Source organism: Anolis sagrei, chromosome 2 (assembly GCF_037176765.1).
Source record: "Anolis sagrei isolate rAnoSag1 chromosome 2, rAnoSag1.mat, whole genome shotgun sequence".
Taxonomy (NCBI): Eukaryota; Metazoa; Chordata; class Lepidosauria; order Squamata; family Dactyloidae; genus Anolis; species Anolis sagrei.
Window position 1 is genome coordinate 301,712,906 of NC_090022.1, and position 23,197 is coordinate 301,736,102.

Genomic DNA, 23,197 nt, shown 5'->3' on the forward strand with positions numbered 1-23,197 from the left:
CCTACAACCCTATTATTATTATTATTATTATTATTATTATTATTATTATTATTATTATTCCCCACTTTATCTCCTCAAAGGGGACTCCATGCTGTTTGCTGTGGCATTAAGGCTTTATGACAGAGAAGCCACAATATCTCCCAAAACACACTTCCATTGCACTGAATCATAGCCATTCATGGGGTGTCTGCGCCCTACACCACTGGAGAAATTACACTGTTTAGCCGATATTGCACCACCTGACATCCGCCGGGAAGTAGCAGCCAATAGTGAAAGGACCAAGGCCGAGACATCTCCAGCTCATCCCTTGTTTGGGTATCAGCCAGCACGTCAACGACTTAAATCAAGAAATAGTTTTCCAAGACCTATAGAGACACTAGCTGGAACACCTCAGCAAGCGAGAGTCCAAAAGTGGCAGGCTCAGACCCAGAACCTCAGTCAATGGCTGATATCAAATGAGAGACTCCCCCCTGGGCGACTTGGAAGGCGCTGAACAGACTGCACTCATAGAATCATAGAATCATAGAATCAAAGAGTTGGAAGAGACCTCATGGGCCATCCAGTCCAACCCCCTGCCAAGAAGCAGGAATATTGCAATATTGCATTCAAATCACCCCTGACAGATGGCCATCCAGCCTCTGCTTAAAAGCTTCCAAAGAAGGAGCCTCCACCACACTCCAGGGCAGAGAGTTCCACTGCTGAACGGCTCTCACAGTCAGGAAGTTCTTCCTCATGTTCAGATGGAATCTCCTCTCTTGTAGTTTGAAGCCATTGTTCCTCGTCCTAATCTCCATGGAAGCAGAAAACAAGCTTGCTCCCTCCTCCTCCCTGTGGCTTCCTCTCACATATTTATACATGACTATCATGTCTCCTCTCAACCTTCTCTTCTTCAGGCTAAACATGCCCAGCTCCTTAAGCTGCTCCTCATAGGGCTTGTTCTCCAGACCCTTGATCATTTTAGTCGCCCTCCTCTGGACGCATTCCAGCTTGTCAACATCTCTCTTGAATTGTGGGGTCCAGAATTGGACACAATATTCCAGATGTGGTCTAACCAAAGCAGAATAGAGGGGTAGCATTACTTCCCTAGATCTAGACACTAGGCTCCTCTTGATGCAGGCCAAAATCCCATTGGCTTCTTTTGCCGCCGCATCCCATTGTTGGCTCATGTTTAACTTGTTGTCCACGAGGACTCCAAGATCTTTTTCACACGTACTGCTCTCGAGCCAGGCGTCACCCATTCTGTATCTTTGCATACCCTTGTTTGGGTATCAGCCAGCACGTCAACGGCTTAAATCAAGAAATAGTTTTCCAAGACCTATAGAGACACTAGCTGGAACACCTCAGCAAGCGAGAGTCCAAAAGTGGCAGGCTCAAACCCAGAACCTCAATCCATGGCTGATACCAAATGAGAGACTCCCTCTTGGGTGACTTGGAAGGCACTGAACAGACTGCACTCTGGCACCATCTGATGCAGAGCTAACCTTCAGAAATGGGTCCACAAAGTGGAATCCACAACATGCGAGTGTGGAGAAGAGCAAACCACTGACCACCTGCTGCAATGCACCCTGAGCCCCGCTACATGTACAATGCAGGACCTTCTTGCAGCAACACCAGAAGCACTCCAAGTGGCCAGCTACTGGTCAAAGGACATTTAATAGAATACCAAGTTTGCAAACTTTTTGTTTTGTTTGTTTTAATGCAATACAACTGTTTGGTTCACTCCTGACATAATAAATAAATAAATATGGCCATTCAAGCAGAGTAAAATTGCATTACGTCTATAGCCCTCTGCGAGACCATCCACACTGCAGAGTTATAGCCCTTTGACACCTGATGGCACTTTGCCTTGTCTTCCTGCCCCAGAAGGGTGGCCCCTCTCCATCCCTGGGATTTCCTCCATGGCTCACCCAAAGACACCCAGAAGGAAAGTGAAAATGAGAGTCAAGGGGAGAGCGTATATAGGAGAGGCAGGAGCCTTGTGCCCAGGACTGTGGCCAGCTTCCCTTCCTGGTTGGCTCTCTCTCTGCCTTGGGCTCCTGGGTGCTGCAGCTGCCATGGGCATCCTTTGCCAAAGCCAGGGCCTGCTCTGCCTGCTGGCTCTCTCCACCTGGACCATCTCTCCAGGTAAGAACCCACTCCAGCTGGGTTCCTAGCAGGACTCTCTTTGCCCAGTCTGGAGACATAGAGAAGGATTTGAAACAGCAGCTCCCACTTGAACAGATGATGAAACTGAGTGGTCATCTGTTGGGAAGGCTTTGATTGTGTCTTCCTTCAAGCAGAAGGGGGTTGGACTAGATGGCCTTGGGGTTCCTTTCCAACTCTAATGGAGTATCAACCACCTGGGAGTCCAATGGAGTCTCCATCGCTGGAGGATTTTAAACAGAGGCTGGATGGGCATCTGTTGGGAGGGCTTTGATTGTGTCTTCTTTCAAGGCAGAAGAGGGTTGGACTAGATGCCCTTGGGGTTCCTTTTCAACTGCCTGGGAGTCCAATGGAGTCTCCATTGCTGGAGGATTTTAAACAGAGGCTGGATGGGCATCTGTTGGGAGGGCTTTGATTGTGTCTTCCTTCAAGGCAGAAGGGGGTTGGACTAGATGGCCTTAGGGTTCCTTCCAACTCTAATGGAGTATCAACTGCCTGGGAGTCCAATGGAGTCTCCATTGCTGGAGGATTTTAAACAGAGGCTGGATGGGCATCTGTCGGGAGGTCTTTGAATGTGTCTTCCTTCAAGACAGAAGGGGGTTGGACTAGATGGCCTTGGGGTTCCTTTTCAACTGCCTGGGAGTCCAATGGAGTCTCCATTGCTGGAGGATTTTAAACAGAGGCTGGATGGGCATCTGTTGGGAGGGATTTGATTGTGTCTTCCTTCAAGGCAGAAGGGGGTTGGACTAGATGGCCTTAGGGTTCCTTCCAACTCTAATGGAGTATCAACTGCCTGGGAGTCCAATGGAGTCTCCATTGCTGGAGGATTTTAAACAGAGGCTGGATGGGCATCTGTCGGGAGGGCTTTGAATGTGTCTTCCTTCAAGACAGAAGGGGGTTGGACTAGATGGCCTTGGGGTTCCTTTCCAACTCTAATGGAGTATCAACCGCCTGAGAGTCCAATGGAGTCTCCATCGCTGGAGGATTTTAAACAGAGGCTGGATGGGCATCTGTTGGGAGGGCTTTGATTGTGTCTTCCTTCAAGACAGAAGGGGGTTGGACTAGATGGCCTTGGGGTTCCTTTCCAACTCTAATGGAGTATCAACCGCCTGGGAGTACAACGGAGTCTCCATCGCTGGAGGATTTTAAACAGAGGCTGGATGGGCATCTGTTGGGAGGGCTTTGATTGTGTCTTCTTTCAAGGCAGAAGAGGGTTGGACTAGATGCCCTTGGGATTCCTTTCTAACTCTCATGGAGTATCAACCACCTGGGAGTACAATGGAGTCTCCATGGCTGGAGGATTTTAAACAGAATCTGGATGGACATCTGTTGGGAGGGTTTGGATTGTGTCTTCCTGCCTGGTAGAAAATGATTGGACTGGATGGCCTCTTGGGGTCCTTTTCAATTCTAGGATTCTGTCATAATCCAGATAATTTGGATCATTTGCTTTGATAATCTGGATTATGTGACAGTGTAGATCCAGCCTCAGGCCTTATCTACACTGCCATATAAAATCCAGGTTCTCTGTTTTGAACTGGATTACATGGCAGTGTAGACTCATATTATCCAGTTCAAAGCAGATCATGTACATCATCTGTTTTGAATTATATAATTGATATGACAGTGTAGAATGGGCCTTACTCTGGCCGGTGGATGACCATCTTTCGGGAAGGCTTGGGTTGAGTCTCCCTGCCTGGCAGAAGGGGTGGACTAGATGTCCCCTGGTAGTCTCTTTGAATTCTGTGATTCTATGAAATTCTAGGACCTTCCATTCCAATATGTGGTTGAAAGGGGCACAAAATGAGAGAAAGAGAGGGAGGAATGGGAGAGGAAGGGAAAGGAAGGGATGGAGGCAGGGACGGCTCATCCATTACGCGAAGTAAGCGGTCGCAAAACACTTTTTTTTGCCAGGGGTGCAGAGGCGCCTCTGTAAATGCCCCTCGACCGCCACTTGAGGAGCCCCCCCTCAGCTCACAACAGCCCGAGCAGTCCGGGGGGAGACTCGACTTTCTTGCCTCGCTGCCGGACGATCCTCTTCCCAAAGGGGTGTTGGGGTTCAGCCTGAGTTTGAACTTGAACCTGATTCTCTGTTTGTTCCTCCTGATGCTAATGAAAGTATATTTACTGATGCTAGTGGAAATGTACCTCTTGATGCCAATGCTCCTGAAATTAGTGAGGAAGAATCTGCTGTAGGTTTGGAAAATGCCAATGTTCCTGAAATTAGTGAGGAAGGAACTTCTGTAGATTTGGAAAATGAAAGTACCAGTGTTCCTGAGAATGTTTCAGAGGGAGACCTTGACCTTTCCCTCCCTTCTGCACCTGTTAACTGTAATGACAACAGAAGGGGCCAAATTTGGGAAGACAGAAATAAAACACTCAGTTTGCGTCGATCCTCCCGAATTCAAGAATTAAAAACATTGGCTTCAAAACAGAAGGGCGGTTCACGGAACCGATTCTTGAGTTTTAATTGCAATACGCCAGGCTGATTCCCTCAGTTCAGGCATCGTTTCAGAATTGATGAAGACCTTGGCAGTTCTCCCGGTTCCCTGGCCATAGTATGGAAAGATTTCTAGGATATCAAGTACGGTTAGTGGATTGCTAACAGATTCCAGTATTTCCCAGTGAGGCTTTTGGTTTTGCTTTGTCTGTTTAAATTCATGTTTGCTGATTTTGCTGTGGCTTTTGACTTGCATTTTTCCTTTATTTTGTAACCATTTTTCTTCAATAAAAAAGGATTGTTTTTCACAGCCAAGTGTGGTGGAGAGTTATCTTAGGGCCTCGTTCCCTGCTCTGGATTGCAACAAGAGGCCGGGCCCTTGAGCCTCGCCTCGCCCCTCTCATTTCTGCTCCACCCGGCCACCAGGTGCGCGAGCAGAGCCGGCGCTCAATCGTTCTGCGCGCTCGATCCCTTCCCCATGACTGGCTCCTTTTCCCGATCCCCTGGCACTCCACCAGCCTCCTTTCCTCTCCCCAATCTGCGGGTGGGCCAAGGGGTGGAGCCGCCACGCCTTTTTGGGTCCGGAGGCGTGTCTGAAGACCCCAGCGTGCGCACCCAAAGTCGCTTTTTCTCCTGACTTTCTCTTCAGCCATTGGGACCAAGAGAGAGAGAGAGAGAGAGCCCCTCCAGCTGGAGGTATCTCCCACCTCCGCTCCCTCCTTTGTTTTTGCGCCTACCTTCAGGAAAGGTGGGCATCTCCAAGAGAGAGAGAGAGAGAGAGAGAGAGTCCCTCCGGCTGGAGGTATCTCCCACTTCCGCTCCCTCCTTTGTTCTTGCGCCTACCTTCAGGAAAGGTGGGCATCTCCACCTCTCTCTCTCTCTCTCTCTCTCTCTCTCTCTTGGTCCCAATGGCTGAGGAGAACGTCAGGAGAAGAGGTGACTTTTGGTGCACACGCCGGGGTCTTCAGGCACGCCTCCGGACCCAAGGGAGCAAGCGCGGCAAGTGTAGTTACTGGGATGTATAGTTCACCTACAATCAAAGAGCATTCTGAACTCCACCAATGATGGAATTGAACCAAATATGGCACACAGAACTCCCACGACAAACAGAAAATATATATCAATGATTAGGTTCTTGTGGGTTTTTTCGGGCTATAGAGCCATGTTCTAGAGGCATTTCTCCTGACGTTTCGCCTGCATCTATGGCAAGCATCCTCAGAGGTAGTGAGGTCACTACCTCTGAGGATGCTTGCCATAGATGCAGGCGAAACGTCAGGAGAAATGCCTCTAGAACATGGCCACATAGCCCAAAAAAACCCACAAGAACCTAGTGATTCCAGCCATGAAGGCCTTCGACAATATATATCAAAATACTGTTTGCTTACCATGGAAAATAACCTAGGGCTGCCTTTGGATGGAGGGAGGGATGTATGGATGGAGGAAGAGTTCCTGGTACCCACCTTGGAGACTATCTCCTACCTTTCCTAGCCTTCCATTCTTCCTGCGGAGAAGGCACAAGGCTTCTGCTGAAAGACACCTTCTTCTCCCTGACTTTATAGCCAAGGTTGCCCAGCTCACCCAAGAAGGGGAAACCCTGGCAGCTCCTTCTCCTTCCTCAGGATGGCTTTTCTCCTTCTGTTTCCTTCTCCTCCAGTCTCGGAGGGCCGCCAAGCGATGGACTGCTGTGTGCGGACCAGCCCCATCCCCATCCCGGCCAAGATTGTCCGCTCCTATCGCGATCAACATGCCGAAGAAGGGTGCTTCCTCCGTGCCGTGGTGTAAGTTGGGGTCTGGATTGGGATGGGAATCTTGGGGTGCATACTTACTTACTTCGGTGATCCCTCGTAGTCCAAGGATGATGGTCCTCCAAGTGTAGTGTCCTGGCGGTGGGTCCGTAGGTGACTGTGTAGCTGACCCGCATCTTCTCCAACAGTGAGGGCATCTGTTTCAAGGTGGAAGGCGGTCTTGGTCAGGGTTGGCTTGATGCGCCTTCCTCTTGGCACGTTTCTCTCTTTCACCCTCCATTTGTGCCTCTACTAATTCTGCAGCACTGCTGGTCACAGCTGACCTCCAGCTGGAGCGCTCAAGGGCCAGGGCTTCCCAGTTCTCGGTGTCTATGCCAGAGTTTTTAAGGTTGGCATTGAGCCCATCTTTAAATCTCTTTTCCGTTTTCCATTCTTGAGTTCGGAGTAGAGCAACTGCTTTGGGAGACGGTGGTCGGGCATCCGGACAACGTGGCCGGTCCAGCAGAGTTGGTGGCGGAGGGCCATCACTTCAGTGCTGGTGGTCTTTGCTTCTTCCAGCACGCTGACATTTGTCCACTTGTCTTCCCAAGAGATTTGCAGGATTTTCCGGAGGCAGCGCTGATGGAATCGTTCCAGGAGTTGCATGTGACGTCTGTAGGCAGTCCACGTTTCTCAGGCGTATGGCACGGTTGGGAGGACAATAGCTTTGTGAACAAGCCCCTTGGTCTCCCTACGGATGTCCTGGTCCTCAAACACTCTCTGCTTCATTTGGGAAAATGCTGCACTCACAGAGCTCAGGCGGTGTTGTATTTTGGTGTCAATGTTGACTTTGGTGGAGAGGTGGCTGTCAAGGGAACAGAAATGGTCCACATTTTCTAATGTTACACCATTCAGTTGTATCTCTGGCATTGGAAAGGGATTGGCTGGTGACTGCTGGAACAGCACTTTGGTTTTCGTGATGTTCAATGACAGGTCAAACTTCCCGTGTGCTTCTGCGAAGGTGTTTAGAGTCTATAAATGTGAAAAGATACCATAAGGGAGAAGGAGCAAGGATTGTTTTCTGCTGCCCTGGAGACTAGGACTCAGAGGTATGAGTTCAAATTAGGAAAGGAGATTCCAACTGAACATTAGGAAGAACTTCCTGACAGTAAGAAGAGCTGTTCAGCAGTGGAACTCTCTACCTTGGAGTGTGGTAGACACTTCTTTCTTGGAGGCTTTTAAATAAAGGCTGGATGGCCATCTATCAGGGGTGCTTTCATAGACTCATCGAGTTGGAAGAGACTTCATGGGCCATTCAGTCCAACCCCTGCCAAGAAGCAGGAAAATCACTTGGCTTGTGCTTTTCCTGCATGGTAGAATGAAGATGGACTAGATCAGTGGTTCTCAACCTCCTTAATACCGTCACTCCTTAGTACAGGTCCTCATGTTGTGGTGACCCCCAACCATAACATTATTTTCGTTGCTACTTCATAACTGTAATTTTGTAATGTAAATATCTGATATGCAGGATGTATTTTCAGTCACTGGACCAAATTTGGCACAAATACCCGATACACCCAAAATTTGAATACTGGTGGGCTTGGGGGTGATTGATTTTGTCATTTGGTAATGCTAGAGTTGCTGGGATTTATAGTTCACCTTAAATCAAAGAGCCTTCTGAACTCCATCAATGATGGAATTGAATCAAACATGGCACACAAAATTCCCATGACCAAGAGAAAATACTGGAAATACTGGTGGGCATTGACCTTGAGTTTTGGAGTTGTAGTTCACCTAAATCCAGAGAACACTGTGAACTCAAGCAATGATTGATCTGGATCAAACTTGGCACAAATATTCAGTATGCCCAAATGTGAACACTAGTAGAGTTTGGAGAAAATAGACCTTGCCATTTGGGGATTGTAGTGGTTGGGATTTATAGTTCACATACAATTAAAGAGCATTCTGAACCCCACCAATGATAGAATTGGACCAAACTTTCCACACAGAACCCCCATGACCAACAGAAAATACTATATTTTCTGATGGTCTTTGGTGACCCCTCTGACACCCCCTCGCAACCCCCAAAGGGGTCCCAACCCCCAGGTAGAGAACCACTGGACTAGATGGACCATGTGGTCTCTTCCAACTCTGTGATTCTAGGAACCGTTCTCCAATTTGCAGTCATGTTTCCACAGCTACGGAGGACTTGATGCCTGGCTGTTTCTGCCAGCTGAGTGGTCAAGCGTGAAAATGGCTCCTCACAGGTGTTGCTTTTGTGTATGCAACTGAGACTGTGCACAAAAATGTGTGCACCAAACACCACTTTCCTGCTTACTCACTGCCTGGCTGGATATGCAGCCATGCAAGGCGTAGTAGAGGCACTCCCAACTCTTCTAGGGAAATATTTTGGAATCTGATCTGCTTGGAAGATGTCCAGAAGTCTATGCTGGGGGGGGGGGGGGGGACGGGACGGGACACATGTTTCCTGCACACTCCATCTCAGGCATGGGTGAATCATAGAATCATAGAGTTGGAAGAGACCTCATGGGCCATCCAGTCCAACCCCATTCTGCCAAGAAGCAGGAATATTGCATTCAAATCACCCCTGACAGACGGCCATCCAGCCTCTGTTTCAAAGCTTCCAAGGAAGGAGCCTCCACCACACTCCGGGGCAGAGAGTTCCACTGCTGAATGGCTCTCACAGTCAGGAAGTTCTTCCTCATGTTCAGGTGGAATCTCCTTTCTTGTAGTTTGAAGCCATTGTTCCCTTGCGTCCTAGTCTGCAAGGAAGCAGAAAACAAGCTTGCTCCCTCCTCCCTGTGGCTTCCTCTCACATATTTATACATGGCTATCATATCTCCTCTCTGCCTTCTCTTCTTCAGGCTAAACATGCCCAGCTCCTTAAGCCGCTCTTCATAGGGCTTGTTCTCCAGACCCTTGATCATTTGAGTCGCCCTCCTCTGGACACATTCCAGCTTGTCAATATCTCTCTTGAATTATGGTGCCCAGAATTGGACACAATATTCCAGGTGTGGTCTAATAAAAGCGAAATAGAGCATGGGGAGCATGACTTCCCTAGATCTAGGCACTAGGCTCCTATTGATGCAGCCGTGCAAGGCGTAGTAGAGGCACTCTCAACACCTCCAGGGAAATAGCCTGGGATCCGATCTGCTTGGAAGATGTCCAGAAGCCTATGCTGGGGGGGGGGGGGGGGGGCATATTTCCTGCACCCTCCATCTCAGGCATGGGCAAACTTGGGCTCTCCCTCTAGGTGTTTTGGACTCCAACTCCCACAATTCCTAACAGCCGGTAGGCTGTTAGGAATTGTGGGAGTTGGAGTCCAAAACACCTGGAGGGAGGGTCCAAGTTGACCCATGCCTAGCCATCTGCACAGCCATGTAATGCAGTTTGGAACAGAATCTCTACACTCCAAAAACGTTCTAAATATTCGTTCCATCCCTATGTACACATTACAGTTCACAACTCAACTTGTTTCCCTTTGGCAGCAAAATCTGATTAATGGATGCAATTCCAGTGGCACCTGCGGTTGGTGGCTTGCGGCCAAATCCGAACTTAGAGTCTTTGGGTTCCACCTGAGCGACCGACTGATCGATGGCAAAGGTGGCTTCTGCATCCCCCGTTTTGGCCCCTTCCCAAACCGTCATGGGACAAGAGAGACAAAACAAAGCCCTCTTTACAGCTGCACTCAGAAAGGAGCAAAATGTATTGTCGAAGTTTTTCATGGCCAGAATCCCTGGGTTGTTGTAGTTTTTTTTCCGGGCTGTATGGCCATGTTCTAGAGGCATTCTCTCCTGACGTTTTGCCTGCATCTATGGCAAGCATCCTCAGAGGTAGTGAGGTCTGTTGGAACTAGGAAAATCAGGTTTATATATCTGTGGAATGACCAGGGTGGGGCAAAGAACTCTTGTCTCTTGGAGCTAGGTGTGAATGTTTCAACTGACCACCTTGATTAGTATTTGATGGCCTGGCAGTGCTTGGGGCAATCTTTTGTTGAGAGGTGATTAGATGTCCCTGATTGTTTTCCCAATCCAATCTCCACAGAGAGAGAAAGTGGAGTGAAATTTTCAGGAAAATGTTCGACTTTCATGGTCCATTTTTCCAGACAGAATCCTCTAATGCGGGTCTTGACCTAATGGATCCTTCCCAGAATTTGAAAACTTGGCCTCCTCCTTTGGAAAAGCTACTCTGGGTCTCGATCAAGAGAGAAAAGTGACATAATACTATAATAGTGGGGCGTTCCCAAGTTACAAACACCCGACTTGCAAACAACTCATAGTTAAGAACAGTGGGGCTGAGACAACAGGAAGTGAGAGGGATCTTCCCATTGGAAGAAAGGGAAATCCACTCCTGGAAAAAATTATTATCTGGGGTGGAAAGGGGTCTCCAATGAAGCTATATCCACAGTCCTTGTTCCCAAAACAAGCCAATTTTTCCCCAATCCAGGGGCACAGGCAGCAAAGGGCACCCCACAACGGTGTTCACATATAGATATCGATATTAGGCTTGGTTGATCCCCCCAAAAAATGGTTCAAAACTCATTTTGGATGATGTATTGTCGAAGGCTTTCATGGCTGGGATCACTAGGTTCTTGTGGGTTTTTTCGGGCTATAGGGCCATGTTCTAGAGGCATTTCTCCTGATGTTTCACCTGCATCTATGGCAAGCATCCTCAGAGGTAGTGAGGTCTGTTGGAACTGGGAGGGGGTTTATATATCTGTGGAATGGCTGGGGTGGGACAAAGGACTCTTGTCTGCTGGAGCTAGGTGTGAATGTTTCAACTGAACACCTTCATTAGCATTTGAAGGCCTGCCTGAGCCTGGGAAAATCCCCTGAGAGGTGTTAAGATGTGCCTGGTTGTTTCCTCTCTGCTGTTTTGCTGTTGTAATTTTAGAGTTTTTTAATACTGGTAGCCAGATTTTGTTCATTTTCATGGTCTCTTCCTTTCTGTTGAAATTGTCCACATGCTTCTTGTGGATTTCAATGGCTTCTCTGTGTCGTGGTGGTTGTGAGAGTGGTCCAGCATTTCTGTGTTCTCAAATATATGCTGTGTCCAGGCTGGTTCCTCAGGTGCTCTGCTATGGCTGACTTCTCTGGTTGAAGTAGTCTGCAGTGCCTGTCATGTTCCTTGATTCGTGTTTGGGCAATGCTGCTGCGTTTGGTGGTCCTATGGAGACTTCTTGTCCACAGCTGCATGGGATACAATGGTAGACTCTTGCAGAAGTGAGAGGATCCCTCTTGTCCTTTGCTGAACGGAGCATTTGTTGGATTTTCTTGGTGGGTCTGGAGATAGTTTGCATGTTGTGTTTCCTCATCAGCTTCCCTCTGCGGTCAGTGGTTCCCTTGTTGTATGGCAGGAACACTTTTCCTCTGGGTGGATCTTCGTCTTGACTCTCGTGGGTTCTTCTTGGTGGTCTTGCAGCTCTTCTGATGTCTGAGGTGGAGTCTCCATTGGCCTGGAGAGCCCAGTTGAGGTGGTTCAGTTCCTCTTGGAGGAGGTGGGCTTCGCAGATTCTTTTTGCACGGTCTGCCAAGGCTTTAATGGGGCATCATTTTGGATGTAGGGGACGCTAGTCGTTCGATTCGGAATTGAATTCCGATTTTTTTTGGAAATTTTTTTGGAACTTTTCAAAATTTCCAAAATTTCCGAATCACTTCGTTAATGGCGGACGCGATTGCGCAATACGCAAGACTTTAAAGTATGGGATTTGTAGTGTCTTTTTAGACAATGCACAGCAAGCAAAGGAAATAACAAACAGCCAGCCCTGAGAGCTTTTGGGGCCTTGTAAGCTGATTTCACAAGTTAGGTGAGGAGAGACTTAAAAGTATGGGATTTGTAGTATCATTTTAGGCAACTCACAGCAAGCAAAGAAAATAACAAACAGCCCTGCCCTTTTTGCCTTGGAAGCTGATTTCACAACTTTAGGAAGGAGAGCTTGTGTTTGTTTGTTTATTTATTTACAGTATTTATATTCCGCCCTCCTCACCTTGCAGGGGACTCAGGATTACAATGTACACATACATGGCAAACATTCAATGCCATAGACACACAACACATATAGACAGACAGTCAGAGGCTATTTAACATTCCAATTTTCTGGCCACCAGGGAAGCTGTTGCTTCACCGTCCATCTGTGGCACTGCTGAAGTACTTTCCGCATTCCCCGCATGCTTTTTGCTGGAGATTTATTTATTTATTTATTTATTTATTTATTTATTTATTTGCTGCATTTGTTGACCGCCGTTCTCAGCCCTAGGGCGACTCACGGCGGTGTACAACATATAAAAGACAATTTACAGTAAAGCCATAACAAAAAAACCAACATATCACTAATACACAATCAAATAATTACACTAAAATAATCCGCTCCGTCTTATCGTGGAATCATAACCAATCTCGTAATCCATATTCCGTTCCAGTTGTCATTTCCAGTTACTGTAGCACTCAGTTAAATGCCTTCTCGAATAGCCATGTCTTTAGGCTCTTACGGAAAGACATAAGGGAGGGCGCCTGTCTGATGTCAACCGGGAGGGTGTTCTACAGCCGGGGGGCCACCACCGAGAAGGCCCTCTCTCTCGTCCCCGCCAGACGTGCCTGTGAGGCAGGCGGGATCGAGAGAAGGGCCTCCCCAGACGATCTCAAGGTCCTCGTGGGCTCATAGGCCGAGATGCGGTCCGCAAGGTACTTTGGGCCGGAACCGTTTAGGGCTTTGTAGGATAACACCAGCACCTTAAATTGGGCCTGGTAGCAAATCGGCAGCCAGTGGAGCTGGAACAACAAGGGCGTTGTATGCTCCCTGCGTCCTGCTCCTGTTAGTAACATGGCTGCCGCACGCTGGACTAGCTGAAGCTTCCGGGCCGTCTTCAAGGGCAGCCCCACGTAGAGAGCGTTGCAGTAGTCAAGGCGGGATGTGACCAGAGCGTGTACCACCGTGGCCAAGTCAGACTTCCCAAGGTACGGGCGCAGCTGGCGCACGAGCCTGAGCTGTGCAAATGCTCCCCTGGTCACCGCTGAAACCTGGGGATCCAGGCTCAACGATGAGTCCAGGGTTACACCCAAGTTGCGAACCTGCGCCTTCAAGGGGAGTGGGACCCCATCCAGCACAGGCTGTAACCCTATACCCTGCTCAGCCTTGCGACTGACCAGGAGTACCTCTGTCTTGTCTGGATTTAATTTCAGTTTGTTCGCCCTCATCCAGACCATTACAGCGGCCAGGCACCGGTTCAGGACTTTTTTATGGCCTCATAAATTAGTTAAATTAGCCTCCCCACACATAGGTGGTACCTAACTTTCTGTTGCAACTCAGGGTAGTTTTCACCTTGCTCCCAAACACCACCACAGCAAAACTGTAGATTTTGTAGTTTATTGAGAAAAAGGCAAAATCAAAACATAGCATGAAGAATACAAGTGTTGGGGTTCAGCCTGCTCTGTGTGAACCTGAGCCCCAATCTCTGTGTGAACCTGATTCTATGATTGTATTTCCAACTAAGCAAGCCACTGAACATGTATCTCTCCCTGATAGTGTTGAAACTCTTGTTGATGCTGAGCTCAGTGGCAAGGAAAGTGAAACTGAACAGCCTGATGAAAATGTTTTGGAATCCAGCCGTGATAGCTCTCCAGAGGAAATCACACCTGGGTTTTTTTAATGAGGACCATTAAAGGGAAGATCCCAGGGGCTCACATGTCTTTACACTAATGCACAGAGCATGGGAAATAAACAAGACGAACTCCAACTTCTAGCACAACACCACAAATATGATATCATAGCCATCACTGAAACCTGGTGGGATGACTCCTATCGCTGGAATGTAGATATCGAGGGGTATAACCTCTTTCACAGAAACCGAACAAAGGGGAGAGGAGGCGGAGTAGCCTTATATGTCAAAAACTCTTATGCTGCACAAGAAATGCAAGACAGCAATCTGGGAAACCAGCTTGAAATCATCTGGATAAGAATCAAGGGAACTGGGACTCAAAAAGATGTCGTTGTAGGCGTCTACTACAGACCCCCAAGCCAGGAGGAAGATCGTGATGAAGTCTTCTGCCAACAGTTGACCAAACAGGCACAGAAAAGAGATGTAGTAGTCATGGGCGATTTCAACTATCCCGATATTTGCTGGAAAACAAACTCGGCCAAGAGTACAAGGTCCAACAAATTCCTCGCTTGCCTTGCAGACAATTTCATGGTCCAGAAGGTAGAAGAGGCAACAAGGGGATTGGCTACTCTTGATCTCATCCTAACAAATGCGGAGGACCTGATCGATGCGGTCGAAGTGGTAGGATCCTTAGGGGCAAGTGACCATGTGCTCCTGCAATTTGAGGTACAAAGGAAGGCCGAAACTAAGACAAGTCAAACCCGCATTTTGGACTTTAGGAGAGCTGATTTCCAAAAAATGAAGGAAACGCTGAGCAGCATTCCGTGGACACAGATACTAAAAGACAAGGGAGCTACGGATGGATGGGAATTTCTCAAGAGTGAAATACTCAAGGCGCAATTGCAAACCGTGCCAACAAAGAGAAAAAATAGGACAAGTGCAAAGAAGCCAGAATGGATGTCCAAAGAAGTTCTAACTGTGCTGAGACACAAAAGAGACATGCACAAGAAGTGGAAAAAGGGAGAAATCACCAAAGAAGAATTCAAACAAATAGCCAACACCTGTAGGGAAAAGGTCCGCAAGGCTAAAGCAAAAAACGAGCTCAGACTTGCCAGGGACATTAAAAACAATAAAAAGGGCTTCTATTCTTATGTCAGTAGAAAAAGGAAAAACAAGGAGGCGATAGGACCTCTTCGAGGAGAAGATGGGGCAATGCTGACAGGGGATAGGGAAAAGGCAGAACTACTTAATGCCTTCTTTGCCTCGGTCTTCTCACAAAAAGAGAGTCTTCAACCTCAGCAAGATGGAGTGGATGAGGGATTGGAGGACATCCAACCCCAAATTGGGAAAGAAGTCGTCCAGGAATACCTGGCCGCTCTTAATGAGTTCAAGTCCCCAGGGCCAGATCAACTACACCCCAGAGTATTGAAGGAACTAGCGGAAGTCATTTCGGAACCATTGGCAACCATCTTTGAGAGTTCTTGGAGAACGGGAGAAGTTCCAGCAGATTGGAGGAGGGCCAATGTGGTCCCAATCTTCAAGAAGGGAAAAAAGGATGACCCAAACAACTACCGTCCGGTCAGCCTCACGTCGATACCGGGCAAGATTCTGGAAAAGATTGTTAAGGAAGTGGTCTGCAAACACTTAGAAACAAATGCAGTCATCGCTAATAGTCAACATGGATTTATCAAAAACAAGTCATGCCAGACTAATCTGATCTCTTTCTTCGATAGAGCTACAAGCTGGGTAGATGCGGGGAATGCCGTGGATGTAGCGTACCTGGATTTCAGTAAGGCCTTCGACAAGGTCCCCCATGACCTTCTGGCAAGGAAACTAGTCCAATGTGGGCTAGGCAAAACTACGGTGAGGTGGATCTGTAATTGGTTAAGTGGACGAACACAGAGAGTGCTCACTAATGCTTCCTCTTCATCTTGGAAAGAAGTGACGAGCGGAGTGCCGCAGGGCTCCGTCCTGGGCCCGGTCCTGTTCAACATCTTTATTAATGACTTAGATGAAGGGCTAGAAGGCATGATCATCAAGTTTGCAGACGACACCAAATTGGGAGGGATAGCCAATAGTCCAGAGGACAGGAGCAGAATTCAAAACGATCTTGACAGATTAGAGAGATGGGCCAAAACTAACAAAATGAAGTTCAACAGTGACAAATGCAAGATACTCCACTTTGGCAGAAAAAATGAAATGCAAAGATACAGAATGGGGGACGCCTGGCTCGAGAGCAGTACGTGTGAAAAAGATCTTGGAGTCCTCGTGGACAACAAGTTAAACATGAGCCAACAATGTGATGTGGCGGCAAAAAAAGCCAATGGGATTTTGGCCTGCATCAATAGAAGCATAGTGTCTAGATCTAAGGAAGTAATGCTGCCCCTCTATTCTGCTTTGGTTAGACCACGCCTGGAATCACATTGTGTCCAATTCTGGGCACCACAATTCAAGAGAGATGTTGACAAGCTGGAAAGTGTCCAGAGGAGGGCGACTAAAATGATCAAGGGTCTGGAGAACAAGCCCTATGAGGAGCGGCTTAGGGAACTGGGCATGTTTAGCCTGAAGAAGAGAAGGCTGAGAGGAGATATGATAGCCATGTATAAATATGTGAGAGGAAGCCACAGGGAGGAGGGAGCAAGCTTGTTTTCTGCTTCCTTGGAGACTAGGACGCGGAACAATGGCTTCAAACTACAAGAGAGGAGATTCCATCTGAACATTAGGAAGAACTTCCTGACTGTGAGAGCCGTTCAGCAGTGGAACTCTCTGCCCCGGAGTGTGGTTGAGGCTCCTTCTTTGGAAGCTTTTAAACAGAGGCTGGATGGCCATTTGTCAGGGGTGATTTGAATGCAATATTCCTGCTTCTTGGCAGGGGGTTGGACTGGATGGCCCATGAGGTCTCTTCCAACTCTATGATTCTATGATTCTATGATTCTATGATTCTATGACCAAAGGGAACAGATAGCTAGAAACAGGAGTGATTCACAGTTTCTACGAAGGTCAAATAGATTACAAGAGAGACAGGCCCAGGCTTCAAAGTCAAGGGGCGTTTCAAGGAATAGTTTCTTTGGTTTAAGGGGTCCCCGGTTGTCTCGTTAGATCAAGCAACGTTTTGGACTGCGGCTGTGCCTTGGCAGAATTCCTGTGTTCCATGGCCGGTAATCCCAGAGGCTTCTAGTTTTCAAGTACTGGTTAGTGAGATGCTAACAGGTTCCTGGTTTTTGTATTCTGGTTTTTGGAATTTTGCTCAAGCTCAGAGATTTTCCTGATTGCTGTGTTTCTATTGTGGCTCTTTGACTTTGCATTTGCCTTTCTTTTGTAACCAATTTTTCATCAATAAAAAGGATTGTTTTTCCTACTTAATCTTATGGTCTTGTTTCCTGATCTGGGATGCAACAAAAAGTTCCATAAGGCTTAAATGTAAAGACACAGTTCCCAAGATCCAAAGGCAAAAACATGAAGCATAATCCTTTAAGCAATGGACAAACAATAGTCCATGGGAAAACAGTTGAACACAAGACCCAAAATCCCAGACTCAGGAATCCAGAAGCGTGCTGCTTAAAGCCAAGGTTAATCCATAGAAGTTTGCATGGAAAGAGCTACGTTGAACTGACAACCCCTGTGTGTCAGCGAGAAGGCTAAATACCCTTTGCAGACATGAACGCATTGCGATGACCTTTGGCAGACTTGGCTTCTCGCTTGCGGGATCCCACAGGTCAAAGGCCAGCTTCACCATCTGGGAATGGCCCTCCAGGAAGTACCGGGGCCACGACATCAGGATGAACAAGCCGGAAAGAATCCCACAAAACCGGACAAGCAGATGCCTCGATCACCTCCTCTGGCACTGTACTAAAACTGGTGTTTACCTCGAGGTGTATCCGAGCGACTTTATCCGCAAAATTGTGCGCGAACTCGCAGCACTGAGCTGTCAGGTCATCAAAGGCCTCCTCCACCCCGGGGGGATGAAGGAGCTCCCCAATGACCCACATACTACGTTGTCATCAGCATACTGGAGTTCTATAACAGATGTTGTTGTAACCTTGGTTTTGGCTTTCAGTCTGCTGAGGTTGAATAGCTTGCCATCTGTCCAATAGAGTATTTCCACTCTGGTGGGAAGCTTCCCATCAACAAGATGAAGTATCATAGCGATGAAGATGGAGAATAAGTTTGAGGCAATAACACATCCCTGTTTGACACCTGAATCCAACTTAAATGGGTCACTTTGGGAGCTTTTATATGGCATTTATAAAACTTGTGTAGTGTAGGATTGTTAGCCACCTTGAGTCCCCATGGAGAGAAAGGCATGGTATAAACAACAACAACAACAACAACAACAACAACAACAACAACAGATAGATAGATAGATAGATAGATAGCGGGACACATTGGAGCCATGGATTCAAATGGCAGGAAAAGAGATTCCACCGAAACATCAGGAAGAAGTTCCTGACTGTCAGAGCTGTTTGGCAATGGCATGTGCTGCCTAGAAATCTGGGAGTTGGGCTAGATGACCTTTGGAGATCCCTTTCAGCCCTTGGATTCTAGGCTTCTGTGATAAAGTCCATCTCTGTTGATCCAATGTGCTCTTTCTGTGTGCTTCCCTTTCCAGCTTCACCACCTTCAGAAGGAAGCACCTCTGCGCCCCACCGGATGCCTGGTGGGTGGATGACCTGAAAGCCAAGCTGGACCAAAGGAAGGCCCGCCAGGTGAGAGACTTACCTGTGGTAGGGGTGACTTCTGAGTTGAGGAGAGGCATGTATACATAGAGGGGCTTGGCTCTGAAGCAGGCTTTGGGTCATTGCGGCCTTGCAATGGGCTGCAAATGCCTTTCCCCCTTTACGCCAGTCCTTTTCTCTCTGCACAACTGATGCCCAGTAAAGGGCAGTTGAGACTGTGGCCAAAGTGCCAAGGAGGCAACCATTTAGCGACCCTCCAGACTTCAGTATTGAATTCTGGCCATAGATTTCTAGACCTGAGCTGTTATTTATTTATCGTGTCATCAGCAACCAGACATTTGTATTACATTTTTAACAAAAACAAACAAACAGGCCAAACATAGAATTTGCAAGCTTGGTAGTTGATTAAATGTCCTTTGGCCAGTATCTGGCCCCTTGGAGTGCCTCTGCTGCGTCCAGGTTGGTTCATTGGGTGCTCTGCTATGGCTGACTTCCCTGGTTGAAGTAGTCTGCAGTGCCTTTCATGTCCCTTGATGCGTGTCTGGGCAATTCTGCTGCCTTTGGTGGTCCCTCTATAGCAGTGGTTCTCAACCTGGGGGTCGGGACCCCTGGAGGGGTCACAAGGGAGTGTCAGAGGGGTCACTAAGGACCATCAGAAAACACAGCATTTTCTGTTGGTCATGGGGGTTCTGTGTGGGAAGTTTGGCCCAATTCTATCATTGGTGGGGTTCAGAATGCTCTTTGATTGTAGGTGAACTATAAATCCCAGCAACTACAACTCCCAAAATGTCAAGGTCTATTTTCCCCAGACTCCACCAGTGTTCACATTTGGTCATATTGAGTATTCGTGCCAAGTTTAGTCCTGATCCATCATTGAGTCCACAATGGTCTCTGGATGCAGGCGAACTACATCCAAAACTCAAGGTCAATGCCCACCAACCCCTTCCAGTATTTTCTGTTGGTCATGGGAGTTCTGTGTGCCAAGTTTGGCCCAATTCCATCGTTGGTGGAGTTCAGAATGCTCTTTAATTGCAGGTGAACTATAAATCCCAACAACTACAACTCCCAAATGGTAAAATCAACCCCGCCCCCCAACCCCACCAGTATTCAAATTTGGGCATATCAGTCCAGTGAATGAAAATATATCCTGCATATCAGATATGTACATTATGATTCATAACAGTAGCAAAATGACAGTTATGAAGTAGCAACGAAAATAATTTTATGGTTGGGGTCACCACAACATTCGGAATTGTATTAAGGGGTCACAGCATGAGGAAGGTTGAGAACCACTGCTCTATAGACTTCTTGTCCACAGCTGCATGGTATACAATGGTAGACTCCTGCAGAGGTGAGAGGATCCCTCTTGTCCTTTGCTAAATGGAGCATTTGTTGGATTTTCTTGGTGGGTCTGGAGATAGTTTGTATGTTGTGTTTCCTCATCAGCTTCCTACAGTCAGTGGTTCCCTTGATGTATGGCAAGAATACTTTCCCTCTGGGTCACTGGGTGGATCTTGGTCTTGACCCTCGTGGCTTCTTCTCGGTGGTCTTGCAGCTCTTCTGATGCCTGAGGTGGAGTCTCCATTGGCCTGTAGAGCCCAGTTGAGGTGGTCCAGTTCATCTTGGAGGAGGTGGGCTTCGCAGATTCTTTTTGCACGGTCTGCCAAGGCTTTAATGGTGCTTCTTTTTTGACTTGGGTGATGGTTGGAGTTTTTGTGTAGATCTATCTGTGTGTGTGGGTTTTCTGTAGACGGTGTGACCCAATTGTTGATCTGGTTTACGAATGACTAGGATGTCTAGAAAAGGCAGTCTTCCTTCATTTTCTTCTTCCATGGTGAATTGGATGTTTGGGTGGATGCTGTTGAGATGGTCCAGGAACCTGTTGAGTTCTTCTTCTCCATGGCTCCAAATGGGGAAGGTGTCATCCACATCTCTGAACCATATGTTTGGGTGGATGCTGTTAAGATGGTCCAGGAACCTGTTGAGTTCTTCTTCTCCGTGGCTCCAAATGGTGAAGGTGTCATCCACATATCTGAACCATCTCGTGGGCTTTTTGGTTGCTGTTTCAAGGGCTTGTTTTTCAAAGTGTTCCATGTAGAAATTAGCTATAACCGGGCTGAGAGGGCTCCCCAGAGTTACTCCATCTTTCTGTTCATAGAACCCATTGTCCCACTGAAAGTAGCTGGTGGTGAGGCAATGGTGAAACAACTGTGATGTCTTCTGGGAACCTCTGGTTGATGAGTGCCATGGTGTCTGCTACCGGGACCATGGTAAATAGAGATACCACATCGAAGCTGATCAGTTTGTCGTTGGTATTTAGCTTGAGATTGCTGATTTTTTCTATGAAGTGGGCTGAGTCCTTGATGTAGTGTATAGTAAGCCCAAAATGGCTTTGTAACTGTGCAGCAAGGAATTTTGCTAAGTCGTACGTGGGGGATCCAATGGCACTCACGATGGGTCTGAGTGGGGTGGAATCATAGAATCATAGAATCAAAGAGTTGGAAGAGACCTCATGGGCCATCCAATCCAACCCCATTCTGCCAAGAAGCAGGAATATTGCATTCAAATCACCCCTGACAGATGGCCATCCAGCCTCTGCTTAAAAGCTTCCAAAGAAGGAGCCTCCACCACACTCCGGGGCAGAGAGTTCCACTGCTGAACGGCTCTCACAGTCAGGAAGTTCTTCCTCGTGTTCAGATGGAATCTCCTCTCTTGTAGTTTGAAGCCATTGTTCCATTGCATCCTAGTCTCCAAGGAAGCAGAAAACAAGCTTGTTCCCTCCTCCCTGTGGCTTTCTCTCACATATTTATACATGGCTATCATATCTCCTCTCAGCCTTCTCTTCTTCAGGCTAAACATGCCCAGTTCCCTAAGCCGCTCCTCATAGGGCTTGTTCTCCAGACCCTTGATCATTTTAGTCGCCCTCCTCTGGACACATTCCAGCTTGTCACTATCTCTCTTGAATTGTGGTGCCCAGAATTGGACACAATATTCCAGGTGTGGTCTAACCAAAGCAGAATAGAGGGGTAGCATTACTTCCTTAGATCTAGACACTATGCTCCTATTGATGCAGGCCAACATCCCATTGGCTTTTTTTGCCGCCACATCACATTGTTGGCTCATGTTTAACTCCCTCCCAACGAGGACTCCAAGACCTTTTTCACACGCACTGCTCTCGAGCCAGGCATTGTCCCCCATTCTGTATTTTTGCATTTCATTTTTTCTGCCAAAGTGGAGTCCTTATGGAATGGTAAAAGCAGCAGCCATCTCAACAAATTCCTCCAAAGTTATGATAATAATATTCATTTCTTTCTAAACTTTCTAGAGAGCAGCCTGGACTTCCTACAGCCATCGGCTAGCCTCGATGAAGGACCACCAATAAAGAGCTGGCTTCATAAAATGCCCGTCTTTCCTGAAAGTGGGTGCTTGACCTGGTCCGGCCAGGTGACTCCTCACTGCTTGACCACTGCAAATGCTTCCTGTGCCTTCTTCTGCATTGGAAATGCCCAACGGAGCTTGGCTGAGCCAGATCCCCCCACCGTTGGATCTGTAAAATAAAATTTTCCAATAGACAATGTCACATTGTCAAAGAAATGGTCCGCAATGAACAGATCACAGATTTCTTGGATTCCACTTTGGTTTGGTTTGGGGGTTTTCTACTACAACTGCAAGGCCCAGCATTCAAACCAAGGGCCAAAAAGGACTAGCATATGTAGGAACGGAGCACAAAAATTGCACTCCGTCTTTCTTTGTGCCAATAAGCAAGAGTTTAATAGATGTGCTGTTACTCTTATGGAACTTTTGGGAGTCAGGAAATTCTAATTCATCAACTATGAACCATTCAGTCTCCAGCAGACTCCAGTTGGCCTTCTTCTTCTTGTAACTGAGGATGAATAACAACAATAATAAAGCTTATTAATAACACCATAGAGCAGAACATCAAACATATATAAAGGCAAGAAAAATTACACTATAAAATATATAGTTGATATCGAGCACAAATTTGGAGGGCCTTGCCCTGAAGACAGAGACCAAACAGACCCACCAAAGAGGATCCATTAAACCCTGGTGAGAAAGAAACACGCAAAAAGACATTTTCCCTGATTTTTCCCAAATAAATCTCACCAAAGTTGAAGAAAATGCCACCAAGTTGTTTATTTCACTCCAGCTGGAGCAGATGTCAAACTGCAATCATTTGCTAAAGCCGACATGACATGCAGGGCAAAATAACATGGTTTTATAAAGAATACAAAGCTGTCAAATTCAAATTTCCCGCTCCCACCCCACCCCCCCTTTGCCGGCTTCCTGCAGATTGGATGGAGTCATCAACTGGCTGTGAGGTGCAACCAGCTTAGCCATGCCTTAGCCAATCAGGAAGCCAGTGCCGCTTCGGCCTCTTGGCCAATGGGAAAGGAAGAGGCGGTCTGGGCGGGAAAGAATGAACCAGGAGGAAAAGTTGAATGGATTAAATGACTAATGTTTGTATAATTGCTAGCGATAGCTTTTCCTAAGCTCTTGAGCCAGCTTGGCTATTGTTTTTGGTTCCTGGATGCATATCTTTGACTGACAAGAAAGTCAGCCCCTTTCTTGTCCTTAGGTCCT

The 23,197-nt window shown here is 47.3% G+C and overlaps 1 protein-coding gene across 1 annotated transcript; it reads left to right on the top strand.

Annotated features, from left to right (window-relative positions):
* Nucleotides 1-1,971: 1,971 nt before the first annotated feature.
* Nucleotides 1,972-22,854, top strand: LOC132766802 (C-C motif chemokine 19-like). The gene is made up of 4 exons (XM_060761128.2): nucleotides 1,972-2,124; nucleotides 6,234-6,357; nucleotides 18,529-18,625; nucleotides 21,921-22,854. The coding sequence occupies exons 1-4, from the start codon at nucleotides 2,055-2,057 to the stop codon at nucleotides 21,975-21,977; spliced, it is 348 nt and encodes a 115-aa protein (XP_060617111.1). The 5' UTR covers nucleotides 1,972-2,054; the 3' UTR covers nucleotides 21,978-22,854.
* The last annotated feature ends 343 nt before the right edge of the window (nucleotides 22,855-23,197 follow it).